The sequence below is a fragment of the Colletotrichum orchidophilum genome (genome assembly GCF_001831195.1).
Source record: "Colletotrichum orchidophilum strain IMI 309357 chromosome Unknown Scaffold_55.1, whole genome shotgun sequence".
NCBI lineage: Eukaryota > Fungi > Ascomycota > Sordariomycetes > Glomerellales > Glomerellaceae > Colletotrichum > Colletotrichum orchidophilum.
The window spans coordinates 167,979-181,194 of record NW_019173011.1 but is presented as its reverse complement, the minus strand read 5'-3'; the positions used below and the strand labels follow the sequence as shown (position 1 = coordinate 181,194).

Here is a 13,216-nt window from a genome sequence, read left to right as displayed (position 1 = left end):
TACTATCTACATAAGCTTGGGAATCCATCGTCAACCGATTCATGGTCGATGAAGAGCTAGACCTCTGGGTTTAGGGTCACTGTCATGGACAGGCAAAAAGGGGCACACGAACCAGATTTAAAACTAGGTTGCCCAAAACCTTCATAAGAGGGCTTTTGGTCAGCGGTGAAGGCCACCGCCCAGGCAATGGGATGGTATTCCTCGTTGGTAGAGGAAAAGTAAGCCGGACCAAACGTAGTGTTTTGCGCAGGCAAGCAAGGAATGGCACGGGCTACTTTCTCAAGTCAACATTTACACCATTCCCATATGAAGAAATTCAACTGTTGGGATTCATTTTAGTTTGAGTGTTCCTGCGGCATGAGATCCAGAGAAGGGAGGATTGCCAGACATAAGTTGTCACACCGGCCACCAAATATCAAATGCACTACCTTGACTGATAGTGTATGGACAAGAGGCCAGAGGCTGAGGATATCGCCGACATTGTCCAGGCGGTGTGGGAAACCTTCGCACGCTCCTGAGTGTTCACCACCGGCGTGAGTTCTTTTATGCTTTTTGCGGCCGGTTTCCGTTATTAGCAGTCCCTATAGAGAAATCCTACTCGTCCCTAGGTGTAGAATGTAGATCAGAACGCATTCCGAGCAAAGCGTAAGCTATTCCTTCCTCTGCTCTACACTTCTCAATTGCACTGCTTCATAAGACCGAAGTTTAGCTAGAGAAGCACATGAGCTAAGGTAAACATCCAGAGTCCATACGGCGGGGCTTGGCGAGACCGGTGTTGATGACAAGTCGCTGCTGCCAGAGCAAGCGAGAAGTCAGGGGTATACTCATTTCGGGCCTGTTGATTGTGACTGAGATGCAAGACTAGACTAAGATGATTAAAGATATTCGGTGGTGTACCTATATAGCCGCCGTTTGCAACCTGGGCTTTAGCCGCGCACTGAAAACCTGTCAAAGGGAACTCTACGAGTCTGCATGATGGGATGTGTCATAGTAGTGGGCAGAAATCTAGCTCCAACGTTTTAATTATTGATATCTTTATTTCTTCAATGGGAAATAAACGACTCGGGATTCGTTGGGCGTGTAAATTGTGCCAGCAAATAGTGCTCCAAAGTTACTTCTGATTCTTGTTCCATGCGCATAGGTGAAAAGCATGTAGTGCTGAGGTTTATCCGACAGATTTAACCCTCGTGAAAAAATTCCTTCGGGTCTGACTTGTTCTGACGAGCAACTTTTGTCCCATTGACCCTTTGAACACCTTAGAGCCCCCTCAAGTTAGATATTCCCGCCTTCATGCGGTCATTCCCGTTCCCGCTGATGTATTACTTAGATATATCTAGAGAAGGATAAAGAAGTAGGTATATGTTGCACTAGCTACGTATGATAGATCTGGAAACATACCTGTGTCAAGACCACCGCTCGCAAACAAAGAATTGAGAATTTTACCAAACAGCAGCGAAAGTGCCCTTTGCAGTCCATGCACCATTATGGAGAGGTTAGAAAACAGAATTCCACGAGGAGTAAGTGTGTCAGTTGGTATGTGACTTAAGACCGAGATGTAGATGACTCTTGCTTCGCAATCACCACTGCGCCAACGCCACTATTGAAGCAATCACAAATTCAGGATGGACAGATTAGCTATCAATTACAACCGTAAATAGTTGAGTGTGTCTAGTGTGTATTCTCTGGTGTATTTAGTTCCGGGGCTTGAGGATGTATTAGGTTTATAGAGTCGGTTAGGGTAAAGAAAATAAGACCCGAGCGAGCCACTTGGCCAGGCAAGGTCTGATGAACAACACAGCAAATCATGGTCTTGACACCATCCATCTTCATCATTTGCGATTTGAGAAAGCTCTGGTCTCCTAGCAGAACGTTTAGCACCAAAGCCTCGAGGAGGTGTGTAGCTACCATAGCATCCTACAAGCCCTATCATCCTTCGCTAAGTATATCAAATGAATACGTTGAAGAAGATGGAAACTGTTGGTTGATACCTATTTAGAAAAAGTATTCTAAAATAACTAGCTAGAATTTCCCCAAACCGGCGGAGAAGACAAAACAAAGGATGTAATGTTAATGGAGATACTCGCGCAGCAGCGAGCCATGGATGTTGCGGACTGGTGGCGCCGCTGGACAGGAACCTAGATAGCCGAGAGTGAACTCGAGTCTAGGATACATAAGCCCAGAGACACAGTCGACGTCAAGGTACAGCCGTCCGATTGACTGGTGCATTAACGATACACAAGCTACTTACTTCTCTCTTTCGAGGGCTGTCATGGATTTGAAGAAGGGTAAGCTGATGGACTCCAGGGAAGTTGTTTGTAGCGGTGGTCATTATACACGCTTTTTAGCGTTCCCACAGAGATTCGATGGTGGTAATGGGAAATAGCATTGTTCGTAGAACTTCCGATCTCAACTCATTTCGATACAAATAAGCAATGCCATTATGCTGAACGCAATATAGCAAGAGAACCCTGATTCTGTTCACATCGACAGCTCCATTACCGGGAATACCCACAAGGTGTCTCTTAACAGACGACCTTGGACCGTTCAAGTATCGAACACCTCGATATTAAGCTTCTCGCAACCATGGTACCCGTCTACCCAACAGCGAAAACCTTCTTATCAAGCCGCGAACCGGGCACACTCTAAATATAAACCTATCTCCGAAGAATGAAATGCCCGTAGGTATACAAATCTATCTCCGGAGAATGGACTGCCCGTAGGTACTCTATATAAGGAGAGGCATCAGCCCAATAACTCCCAAGATGCTATGCATACTTCAGTCACACATAAAAACTCCTCGGTTACTTTCTGTATCATCTCAACCACTTTTCAAAACACACAGTTGACCTACAAAGTCTCTTACTACCAAGAACTCCAATTCACCAAACAACAAACCACAATGGCTATCAAATTTGCCATCCGTATGCACAACCGCTACACCAACCTCAAGGCCAAAGCCAAGAGAGTCCGCATCAGCAACAACGGCGACCGCAAGCAATGCCTCTGGTGTCGGATCCTCAGGCGCAAGAGCCCCCAACTCATGAAGGACGCAGAAATATACGACTGGATGTCCTCCTGTCAGTCGTATGACAGCCCCTTCGTCCACAACAACCCGGAGATGGCAGCGGACCAAGACCCAAAAGGCATCTTGGTCACCGAACCAAGACTTCATTGCCGGGAGGGGGCCATCAGCCGCCGCTCAGTCAGGTTCGACCTACCCTGTCGGCAACCCAGCGTACGCTCGGCCAGACCTCCCTCGTCGCGGTACTCTTCAGACGAGAACTGCGTTGACAACGACGACGACAATGACTGGTCATCCGAGGTCTGCTCTGACGACGATGAGGAGGATACCTACTACGATGCCGTAGATGGTCTCGAAACCCCGACCAGGCACGTTGTCGCCATGCGCTCGACGTACTCCCCCTTCGCGTCGGACCTCCTCAGTCTCCCGGCCGCGTACTGCCCCTATCGGGCCCCTTAGAGGAACAGCCAGAGACTCAACCCTCAAAGTCGTGGAACCTCGCATGGGCAGCGAGCGCAAACGGCGGGATGCTGTGGCCGCACAATGGGCACCGTGCCGTAACTTCATCACCCTCCCATGAACCACCCTCATCATCAAACTCTTCGACCTCCATCTCCTCGACTTCCTCATCCGAGATCGATTGGTGTTGAGCATCATCATCATCGCCCTCTTCTTCCACGACCGTCGTATCAATCTTCCATTGTCGGAGAACATCATCTTGCTTGCGGAACATGACAGAAATATCTCGTCCCACTCCGGGTCCGGCCTCGCTACCACTAGCGGCCATATTCGCAACGCAGACGTTCAGAAGCTGCAAATTCCAACGGTGTCCCGCTGGATAGAATTTCTTCACCGTAGGTAGGAGAATCTCCGTCGTCAGCCGGTCTGCAATGAACTCGGGGGTCTCCTTTGTGTTGAAGATGAAGTTGGGAAGGGGTTGGGATCGAGATATGCGCTGGAATTCCGGGTTAGAGTGACGAGGGAACCCCGGCGTCGAGTCGGACGGCCAAGATCGAATGGAAAGCCGCAGTGTCTTGGGGTGTGCGATCCATCGCTGACTTCCCAGCTCGATCGAGTCGTCGTCCACCAGGAGATCAGTCCGCATCCGCCGGACAAGAGAAGCAGATATCTTCCGTAGCTCACCCTCAATCTGACCCACACTCTCCAGCCCCTTGAACGTATCCTCGATGCTAATCTGTGACGGCACATCGCTCGCGTCCTTCACCTCAGTGTCATCAACCCCGTGCAAAAGACCCCACACCCTCTCGCCGACCCCGCGCTCAGAACCGGGGCCACCGAGCAACTTCTCCAGCGCCTCGGGCGAGGTCTGCTCGTGACTCCTGACGTCGTAGACCTTAAGGGGAGAGGTCTCCCTGTCGGCATCGTCGGGTCCTAGAGGCATCGCGAGAAACCTGTCCTCCAGCGCGCGTGACGTTTTAAAGCCGATGCCGGGGACTTTTCTAACTGAGTGCGCGTCCATAAACTCGGTGACGACGGCGTCGTCGTCGAGCGATATGAGTGTCGTCTGATTGCGCGGCTTGTTCACGCTCCCTACGAGCTTGCTGAGGAGCTTGTTCGTCGATACCCCAACCGAGGCTGTGAAGCCGAAATCCTCCTCGAGCCTCATGCGCAGATGGAAAGCTAGGTGACTTGCTAGAAGAAGGCGCACGTAGGCGGAGTTGTCGAGGTCTCCCGCGTCGGACCTCTCCCCGTACACGCACCCGGCGACTTTGGTCAAGTCACAGATAAAACCCTTTTCGGGGTCTTTCTTGGAGAGGTGGAAAAACGACTCGGTCAGCGAGGCCCGATTGAGGCAGAACATGTTGTAGTTGATGATATCCGTGACGTCTGTCCATGTGTCAGCCACTTTCACCCCTTTCACACGTCGTGTCCCTGCAGCAGGACCGCACACACACCCATAAAAATCTCATCGAACCCCAACCTCTCGGCCTTGCGATTCCACGAGTACCCCCTCATGAACCCGAAGAGCATCTTGCTCGCATCCCGAAAGGGCGTCAGGTCCTCGCCCTCGATGATGACCAGGTTCGGGCAGAGCCGCTTGGCCTCCGTGATGAGCATGAGCTTCTTGACGCCCTGCTTGCGGGCGACATAGTTGCACGTGGCCAGGATGTTCTTCTGCTTCACGCCCAAGGGCAGCGCCTTCAGCCGGGGGTCTCGATTCTCAAAAACCGAGGCGTAGAAGCAGTCATAATCCTAGCAAAGTTAATATTAATTGGAATGTCATTTTCCGACGGAATGGGCTTGAGTATCGGAGGCGACGAAGGGGCATTCTGGCGACATTGTGAATTTGGGGTTGGACGTACAAAGTGGAGTATAATGCGATCATCTTTTCGCCTGGGCGCCCGTTTTCTGGGCAACTCCATGGCTTCTTGGTCTACCTTGGCTGTTGTCCACGGGAGCAGCCCGCTTCTGACGGTACACACTTCTTACGGAATCAACTCTGCGTGGCCCCCACCGCCTCCGGTCCTCTCGGGCGTGTCTAGTCGCTGGTCTGGAGCGGGATGGGGGATCCGGGATGGGGGCCGTGTGATGTTAGCTGTGAACGGTTGGCCCTGGGCAGAAAGCACGGGGCTACGGGATAAACGGTCGCTTATCTCACGCCCCGAATCACCCGACCCGACCGCCCGACAGGTAGTCCACACGACACCGGTGGCCGCTTCCGAAGGGCAAGAAATACCGGTAGTAATACAAATGGGCATGTGCCTACTTTCCCTCGGGCTTTTTCACGCATGGTTCGCTGCCCAACTCCCCGATTACAACGTCCCATGGGCTGAGTCGTTCGGGGCAGGCAAAGCAAAGCACCAGAACGACTCTCTGAAGAAATGTGAGGCAGAGCCTTTAGTTTCCCGCTTGCGCCTCTCGGCGCTGCAGACATCTTTCAACATCCAGTTGCAGGAGAGTTCTGATGCAGGTCGACCCTTACAGAATTGTCTGAAACAGGTCTCGTCGACATCCGATCAACACGCATAGCTGATGCCAACAACTTTACCTTTCTTGGTCTATTAATGTCGCCCTACTTTCGGATGCCCAGATGGGCGTTTCCGAACCACGTCACTGAGCGACTCTTCAACCATTGGACGCCTTAGATATCCAAAGCTCAAAGATACGCCCTGTCGTCCGGAGGTACTAACCACCCGATCTCTTCGCACCTCTGCCTGCCTGCCTAACTAAACCTTCACGCTATATACGCATCGCGCGCGCCCGCCGCCGACGCCGCCGACGCCGCCGACACTCCGCCCACCACCTACCGTGCCGCCGTGCATACCTACCTGCACGACGACAAATCGCTCCCAGGCCCATCCCGAACGTATGACAACTAACCAAGACCGCCCCAAAGAGAGAGGGAAAGGGCCCTCTTCTACTGCACGACACCCAGCCATACCAGCCCATCGCTTCCAACCGCGACCCCCTACCAAGTAAAGCGTCCCTCCAATAGGCCCCTCCCCATCCCTCCTAGCCAACGAGAAGTCGTCCATCTCGCATGACAACCCGTCCGTAAGCTCACAAAGTCCACACCACCTCCACTATCCTTCCCACTCCCGACTACAGATACCTATTTCTAGGTAGGGGACCTTTCCACAGGCCCGATAGCTGGAGAGACAAAGAGGGTCACGAGCAAAAAGAGTGTGGTATCTCAGGGTAGCTTATGCGTTGGTCACTGGTAACCTAGAAGGAGGGGGACGGGAAAAGGTAGACAAACCAAGATAGGGCCGTCGTTGCTTCGCCTCGCGCGGGGACTGAGGAAGTGAAGAATAATAAGAACCCCGCTTTCCACCAACGTCTGCTTTTCGTCTCCCCCTCCTTCTTCAGCTTCCCTACGTTTAATCTTCAAAACCAGCAACTTGCTACTTCACCAAAAACACAAAACCACAACAATACCGCAAACATGCAGCCCATGACCAACGCCCACACCTCCGCATGCCCCAAGTGCGGCGCTGCCACTGCCTCTACCGCCAAGACCTGCTCGGCTTGCGGCGCTGTAAGCCTTCATACTCCACGAGTCACACTCAACCCCCTCATACCACCACCACCTCCTCACCTAACCTCAACTTTCATGCCCCTTCCCCCATTCTTACACATCTCCCCCAAAGAGACATATTCTAATATTCAACGCTTCCTTGATACAGACCTGCCCCGCGTAAATCAGTCTCTCGAAAGTCGCGGTTATCTAGCGAAAGCTATGTTCATCGCAAATGTCACCTGACCTGATCCTGGGCTTGGAGAAGACTTATAGACAAGGATGGAATGAGAACAGGAAACCCCTCACGCTCCTTCACACGCAAAAACTGTGTTATTGTCATTGCGCCTCAGCCAACAAACGCACGGGGATCGGACGGGAATCAAACGGGATCACGAAAGGATAGGACGTCCATCCTTCCTATCTCGAGATTCATCTTCATTTTGAGCTTTTGACGAGCATACGCAGTGACACTAAAGTCTCGTCCACTGTACGCACGAGAACACATCAAATTAAACAAACACCCCCAATGAACCCTCCTTAGCCTTGAGATTTAGCATACCTCCCTGTACGTCTCCGTAGCATCGCTCAGTCCGCCGTCCAAACATCAAACAGGGCCTTCCCCTTCACCAGAGGCGGGGTCATGTAATCAAAGTGACACCGCTATCCAACCTTGAAGTCACGGCTACCCCAAATGCCCATTCTCGCCCATGTTCAAAACTCTTTACCTCCATGTGCCTGTTAGTAAAAGTAGAGAAGTCAAAAGCCAGGAACTGTACACCACGGCTCCATCGCAATAGTTTTACCACTATAGCCATATTGCCTGGGCTCCCTTACTTCCAGATGTTGCGCGTCCTGTTGTTCCTGGAAATGTGGTGCCTTGCTGTTGTATATTTTTTCATCCAATCTTTTGCAACCCCTGACACGCGAGAATGACGGCGATGACGAAGTTTTGGAGGATTCACAATCGATATCAGCGTGGAACAATTTTGCACTGGGCGTGAGGCAATCAGCAGACGGCGAAAGACAACGGTTCGTTAGGGGTGGTTTGAGTTGTCAAAGACCTGGATTGAGAGAACCGACAAGAGAGAAGAAAACGCAGCCAGGAAACACATGTCCATCTCCGCCATCTAAAGCTGCGAGGCGTCAAAAGAGAAAAAAAAAACACGACAAGATTTATGATGTAGCCGGATTCGTCGCAGTACTACGGCCAGACAAGCCGATTCCACAGCAGAAGACCGTTGCCGTACCGCCGTTCCCGAGGTTACCAAACAACTCACTGTCCATCGTCACCCAGCAGCTGCCGGCCGCGCCAGTCAACAAGCCTTTCCCTCCCCTGAGACCATGAGAGACATCCGTAGTAGAAATCGTTTTCCTCGCAGCTTCTTGTGGGGATTGCGGCTAGCTGTTGCTTCTCCCAGTGACCGTTCGGCAGGGAATGACACGGATTCAGTAAAAGACCCCCGCAGAACCAGACACGGTGACACGCCGATCGATGTGGTGCCAGGTTGGTTATGAGACACAATGTTGAGCAAAACTCCAAATTCCGAGAACCTATGCAGGCAAATATTGCCCCCGCCTTCCAGACCGCCACCAGAAACCCTTTCTCATCCGAAAAGTTTGGGAAAAGACCATGGAGGCTGGGACCTTGATGATTACAAATGGGGGTTGTGGTCGAAGAGGGAGAAAGGGTTTGGGAAGTTCATCCATTGGGTATTTAGAGCATCAGGCACTTGTGCTTCTTGCCGCTGCTCCGGCTGCGAGAGAGCAGAGCGGCGCGCGTAGCGTGTTCGAACACCTCACGAACACCCTCGTTCGTCTTGGCGGAGCACTCGAGGTACTTGTAGGCGCCGATCTTCTTGCGGACTTCCTCACCCTTCAGGCAATATTAGTACGTGTGCATGGCAGCGAGCGACATCTGAGGCCGCCGAGCATCTCTAAATGCCTAAAGCGACCCCTGTCCCAGTGGGAAGGAGAAAAACTTACCTCTTCAGGGGAGACGGGCTTTTGGCTGGTCTTACGCAGCTCTTCAATCGTCTTGGCATCGTAGCGGAGATCCTTCTTGCAGCCGACAAGAATAATGGGCAGACCCTGGCAGAAATGCAGGACCTCGGAGATCCACTATGGGAAGAAGTGCACGTGTTAGCGAAAGTTGCTTTTCGAGTGCAATCATTCATTCCTAAAGGGGAATAAAGAAAAAAAAATAAGCGTACCTTCTCCTGAACGTTGTCCAGGGAGTCGGGGGAGTCGACGGCGAAGCAGATCAGAATGACGTGGGAGTCAGGGTAGGAAAGGGGACGGAGACGGTCATAATCTTCCTGGCCAGCCGTATCCCAAAGGGCCAGCTCGACGTGCTTGCCATCAACCTCGACATCGGCGACGTAGTTCTCGAAGACGGTGGGAACGTAGACCTGAATCAGTTGTCAGAATATTGCCGAATCGGAAACTGTTTCTTGAATGGATCTCTTGAATGGTTTCTTGATTGATTTCTTGAATGGAATTCTTGAGTGGATTTCTTGAATGTAGGGTGTAGCATCGGTTGGCTGGATCGTAGATGGGTTGATGCATCTCAGCCTGGCTTCGTGATAGGAAAACAGGAAGCGGGAGGCCGCGTCGGCGTGGGGGAAAAGGGTAATCTTACCTCAGGGAAGGTGCCCTTGGAGAAGACGCTATTCAACCAGTTAGTATGATGAAGTCTTTGATGATAGAAAATTGCATCTTTGTGGTTTATTTTTTTCGGCGATGCGAAGATGGAGGATTGGTTGTCGCTGGGGCCAAGGCGGAGGCGGAGAGGGAGGCAGAAGGACGACAGAGGGCGGTAGGTAGAGGAGAGAGGCAGAACAGTTCAATACTCACATCAACAAACAGGTTTTACCGCAGGCACCGTCGCCGACGATGACGAGCTTACGGCGGATCTCAGCCATGATGTCTGGATTGGATGTGTATGTGAGAAAGGGAGCGAGCGATGGAGAGCGGATTGAGTTGCGGTCGGTTGAGGAGGTTGAGCTTGTTGGCGGAGACGAGGAAGATGGAGAAGGAAGAGCTGCGTCGGAAGGGGGAATCTAAGGTGGAAGAGAATGGGATGGGTAGAAGTAAGGTAAGGTCACAGTAGTACCTTACGGGTGGAGTTCACTTGACGACGACGTACAAGCAATGGAACAGCAGGGCCAGATTTGTGTTGGGGGGGGGGGGGGGGGGGGGGGGGAGGGGGGGGGGGGGGGGGGGGAAAAAAAGAGGAGGGGCAGGAGGGGAGGGGGGGGGGGTGAGGGGGGGGGGGGGGGGGGGGGATGGAAAGAGGCGGGAGGGAAGGTGAAAAAAAGAGAAGGGAGCCAGCGAGAGCGAGCGGGAAGACCTGGTAGCTGCAGTGGAAAATGGGGGGAGGGGGACAAAGATTTGGGTGGAGGACAGGCCAACGGACAGGGTGCAGGTGCAGACAGGCCTAGTTGACTGCGTAAAAAGGGCGACTAGGGAGGTCTCCGTACGGTACCTTGGTAAGATACCTCACCTTAGGCAGGGTAAGGTACCTCAGAGGGAGGTGCTGGTGCAGGCAGTTGCAGGACAGGACGGGATGGTCTGGGCTTGTTTTTATTTTTGCAGTGACTTTGCTGACTTTTGTGTTTCCCGTGTCATTCGGGGACACGCAATCACTGGATTTTGTAGAGACGATGACGGGGGTAGGGGGATAGAAGGAGGACAACACGGAGCAGGGCAGCCAGTAGAGTGATAGAGCGACGTGCCTCGGACAGAAGCTCTAGTCGTTGGTATCTTTTGATAGTGAGGTGAGGCGGGAGTTAAGGTACCTTGAGAAGAGAGGCAGAATATCAAGTGTTGTCGTGTTGACAGCGTGTTTCCCGATACTCAAGGTATAGTATCTAACAGAGCAGGTAGACCAGGTAGGTACCTACCTTGGACTCTGCTGGGTGTGGGTGGGTGGTGTGTGTCGTGATTCGGTCACTGGTGTGTGTTTCCCAGCTGAATATTGGAATTGAACGCGAGGATACGGTAACGGTGACGGTGGCTAGGGTCGGGGAACTGGATGGACCTCTCTCCAGTCTGCTCCTCTGTCTGTGTCTCTCGCTCTGCTGATTGTTGACCTCAGTCCTGGCAGAGAGACGTAGAGACGACACTGCAACGGGGTTTTCCGACCAGTGAATGTGAAAAGAGGGAGCCGGGACAGGTGCCGCGTCCTTGTTTTTTCTCTTCCTACCCTGTAAGTTTTCAAGACGCAAGTATCTTTCTGCTGCATTCTCTATACAATCAGTACTTGTGCTGCTCTGGTTGGCTGGTGCGTGCGCGCGTGTCCCTTCTTATTGAGGTAGGGAAGTAAGTCCTGAGGCAGCCACACAAGGCGAATTGAATTGCAGGTTGGAAGGAAGGGGCCGTTACGGATACAGGGGGCGGGGTGGCTTTTGGGGGGGCTCCCTCACCTCGGTGTCTTTCAATTGGGTGGCGACTCCCACTACTGCGCCGTCGTCTGGCCCCTGTCTTGCTGGCCTTGTGGGAATCTCGTCCGCTGAGCCACACCTGCCAACTGCCTTGCAGCAAGGTACTCTATACTGCTTCGGCGCTGTGAGGCGATGTATGGACGGAGGATTGAGTACAGCTTCTGACACTGCTGACTTGTATGGAGAAAGAGAGAGAATGTGACTGCAGATGTCTGCAGGCAGGAGAGGCAGTCACCGTGTCTCCGTCAGATCTGTTACGTTGGCAGGAGGAACAGTCGCGGAGAGCGGTGGGTGACAGATGTGGAAGCCGAGAGTGATGCGATAAGAATAAAGCAGGGTAGCTGCGTCGATAGTGGTTGATCTGCAACGTCAATATTTGACCGCCAGGCGTGCCAGGTTGCCAGGTATTAGCCAGACATCAAGACCTTCGCGATCAAGGGATCCGGTGACGAACAAAGCCTCTTTTCATAAGTGCCGAGCTGACTGAACTTCGCCTCAGCTACCCATCTATCCCGTCCTCCAACCTGTGTTTGCCCCCTCCCCCGTTCCTCCACGCCTTTCCATCTGTTTGTCGTCCTTGGGGGCAGAACCGGGTCTCAGCCTCTCGTAGGCCTCGCAGGCTCCAGCCCTGCGGTCCTATTCTTTTCAATATCAAGTACTCTTCATCCCTCCAGGCACGGGTCCAGGCACAGGTACAGAGACACCAAGCAACAGCGGGCGACACACCGGCGACGTCGGGTCCAGCCGGTGTGAGCCGCGCCCGTGGTATCCCGACGGTATGTTCTCTGTCGTCCTATGCCTTTGACATAAACCCCTTTTGCGCTGATGTACTGCCCAGACCGAAGCATAAACAGCCATAATATCCATCTCGGGGAATCGGCCAAAATCGCTTTCCCAGGGTCCAAGCTCGGGCTGAAACCCGATGTGCCGTGGCCAAGTCAGATTGTCATTTTCATATCCGCCGTCAGAAGAGTCGACAACGGACAGGCGAACGGGGTTGCTAGTCTCATCAATGGCCATGGCAAGCAGCTGGGCGAGAAGCCATGCGTGGCAACCTGCCACCTTCCGCCTCCTCAGCCCGGGGCCCGGGAGGGAATTGCTGTTTTGCTGATTCCTGAGGGAGCCAAACTAACGGACTAGGAACCTGTTAGTCTGATCTTCCCATCCGCCGCGGTGAGGCGAAGCCACATGCACTCTACACCAAGACGTTCTAGGTCCAGTCATGCTTCTATTCCACTGATTCAAGACTCTCGCGCTCAAGATGGCTGGGACCAGCAGTGCAGACACTCTTTCTCGATAACGATACGCTGCCCTGCGCGATCCTCTGGTGCGTGCTGGATCTGGCAATTCCTAGCCTGCACAAGCTCCAAGCTATCCCTCCACACTCTGCGATCATTCGTGCATATGCGCCCACAGGGACAGGTACGTGGCGGAGAAGATGATTGATGATCGGAACCATATTTCTGTCCGCCGCTGCTGCGGTACCGAGACTCTTAACGCCGACCATACATTGAGCATAACCCATGAAACCCCATAACCGATGAACCTCTGTGACCGAGGAGAACTCCTTTCTGCTCACCTCTCTCACTTGATGAATCCTCTCAGCAGTCTTGGTATTGCTGTCTTCTTCGGGAATTCCTCATTCTTCCAGAAGGCCTTGAATAGGAGGAATACGAGGAAGGCTAGCGGAAGCCAGTGTCTGGCTTTTGTTGTCACCCGCGTGAGTAGGTACCTCGGGATGACGCCTTGGTGGATGCTGCTTGCGCCGCA

General features: G+C 52.8%; 3 protein-coding genes across 3 annotated transcripts; 1 reads left to right on the top strand and 2 right to left on the bottom strand.

Annotated features, from left to right (window-relative positions):
• Nucleotides 1-2,899: 2,899 nt before the first annotated feature.
• Nucleotides 2,900-3,481, top strand: CORC01_07062 (uncharacterized protein; the record flags this gene model as incomplete). Its single annotated transcript, XM_022618700.1, has 1 exon — nucleotides 2,900-3,481. One exon carries the CDS (start codon nucleotides 2,900-2,902, stop codon nucleotides 3,479-3,481), a length of 582 nt encoding a protein of 193 aa, XP_022474800.1.
• Nucleotides 3,482-3,497: 16 nt separating this feature from the next.
• CORC01_07061 (impB/mucB/samB family protein) lies at nucleotides 3,498-5,236 on the bottom strand (the record flags this gene model as incomplete). Its single annotated transcript, XM_022618699.1, has 2 exons — nucleotides 3,498-4,870; nucleotides 4,939-5,236. Coding segments are annotated over 2 exons (1,671 nt in total), but the record flags the coding sequence as incomplete, so codon positions are not given.
• Nucleotides 5,237-8,177: 2,941 nt separating this feature from the next.
• Nucleotides 8,178-9,925, bottom strand: CORC01_07060 (GTP-binding protein rhoA; the record flags this gene model as incomplete). Its single annotated transcript, XM_022618698.1, has 6 exons — nucleotides 8,178-8,337; nucleotides 8,735-8,877; nucleotides 8,988-9,122; nucleotides 9,215-9,412; nucleotides 9,643-9,670; nucleotides 9,858-9,925. 6 exons carry the CDS (start codon nucleotides 9,923-9,925, stop codon nucleotides 8,178-8,180), a joined length of 732 nt encoding a protein of 243 aa, XP_022474798.1.
• Between the last annotated feature and the right edge of the window lie 3,291 nt (nucleotides 9,926-13,216).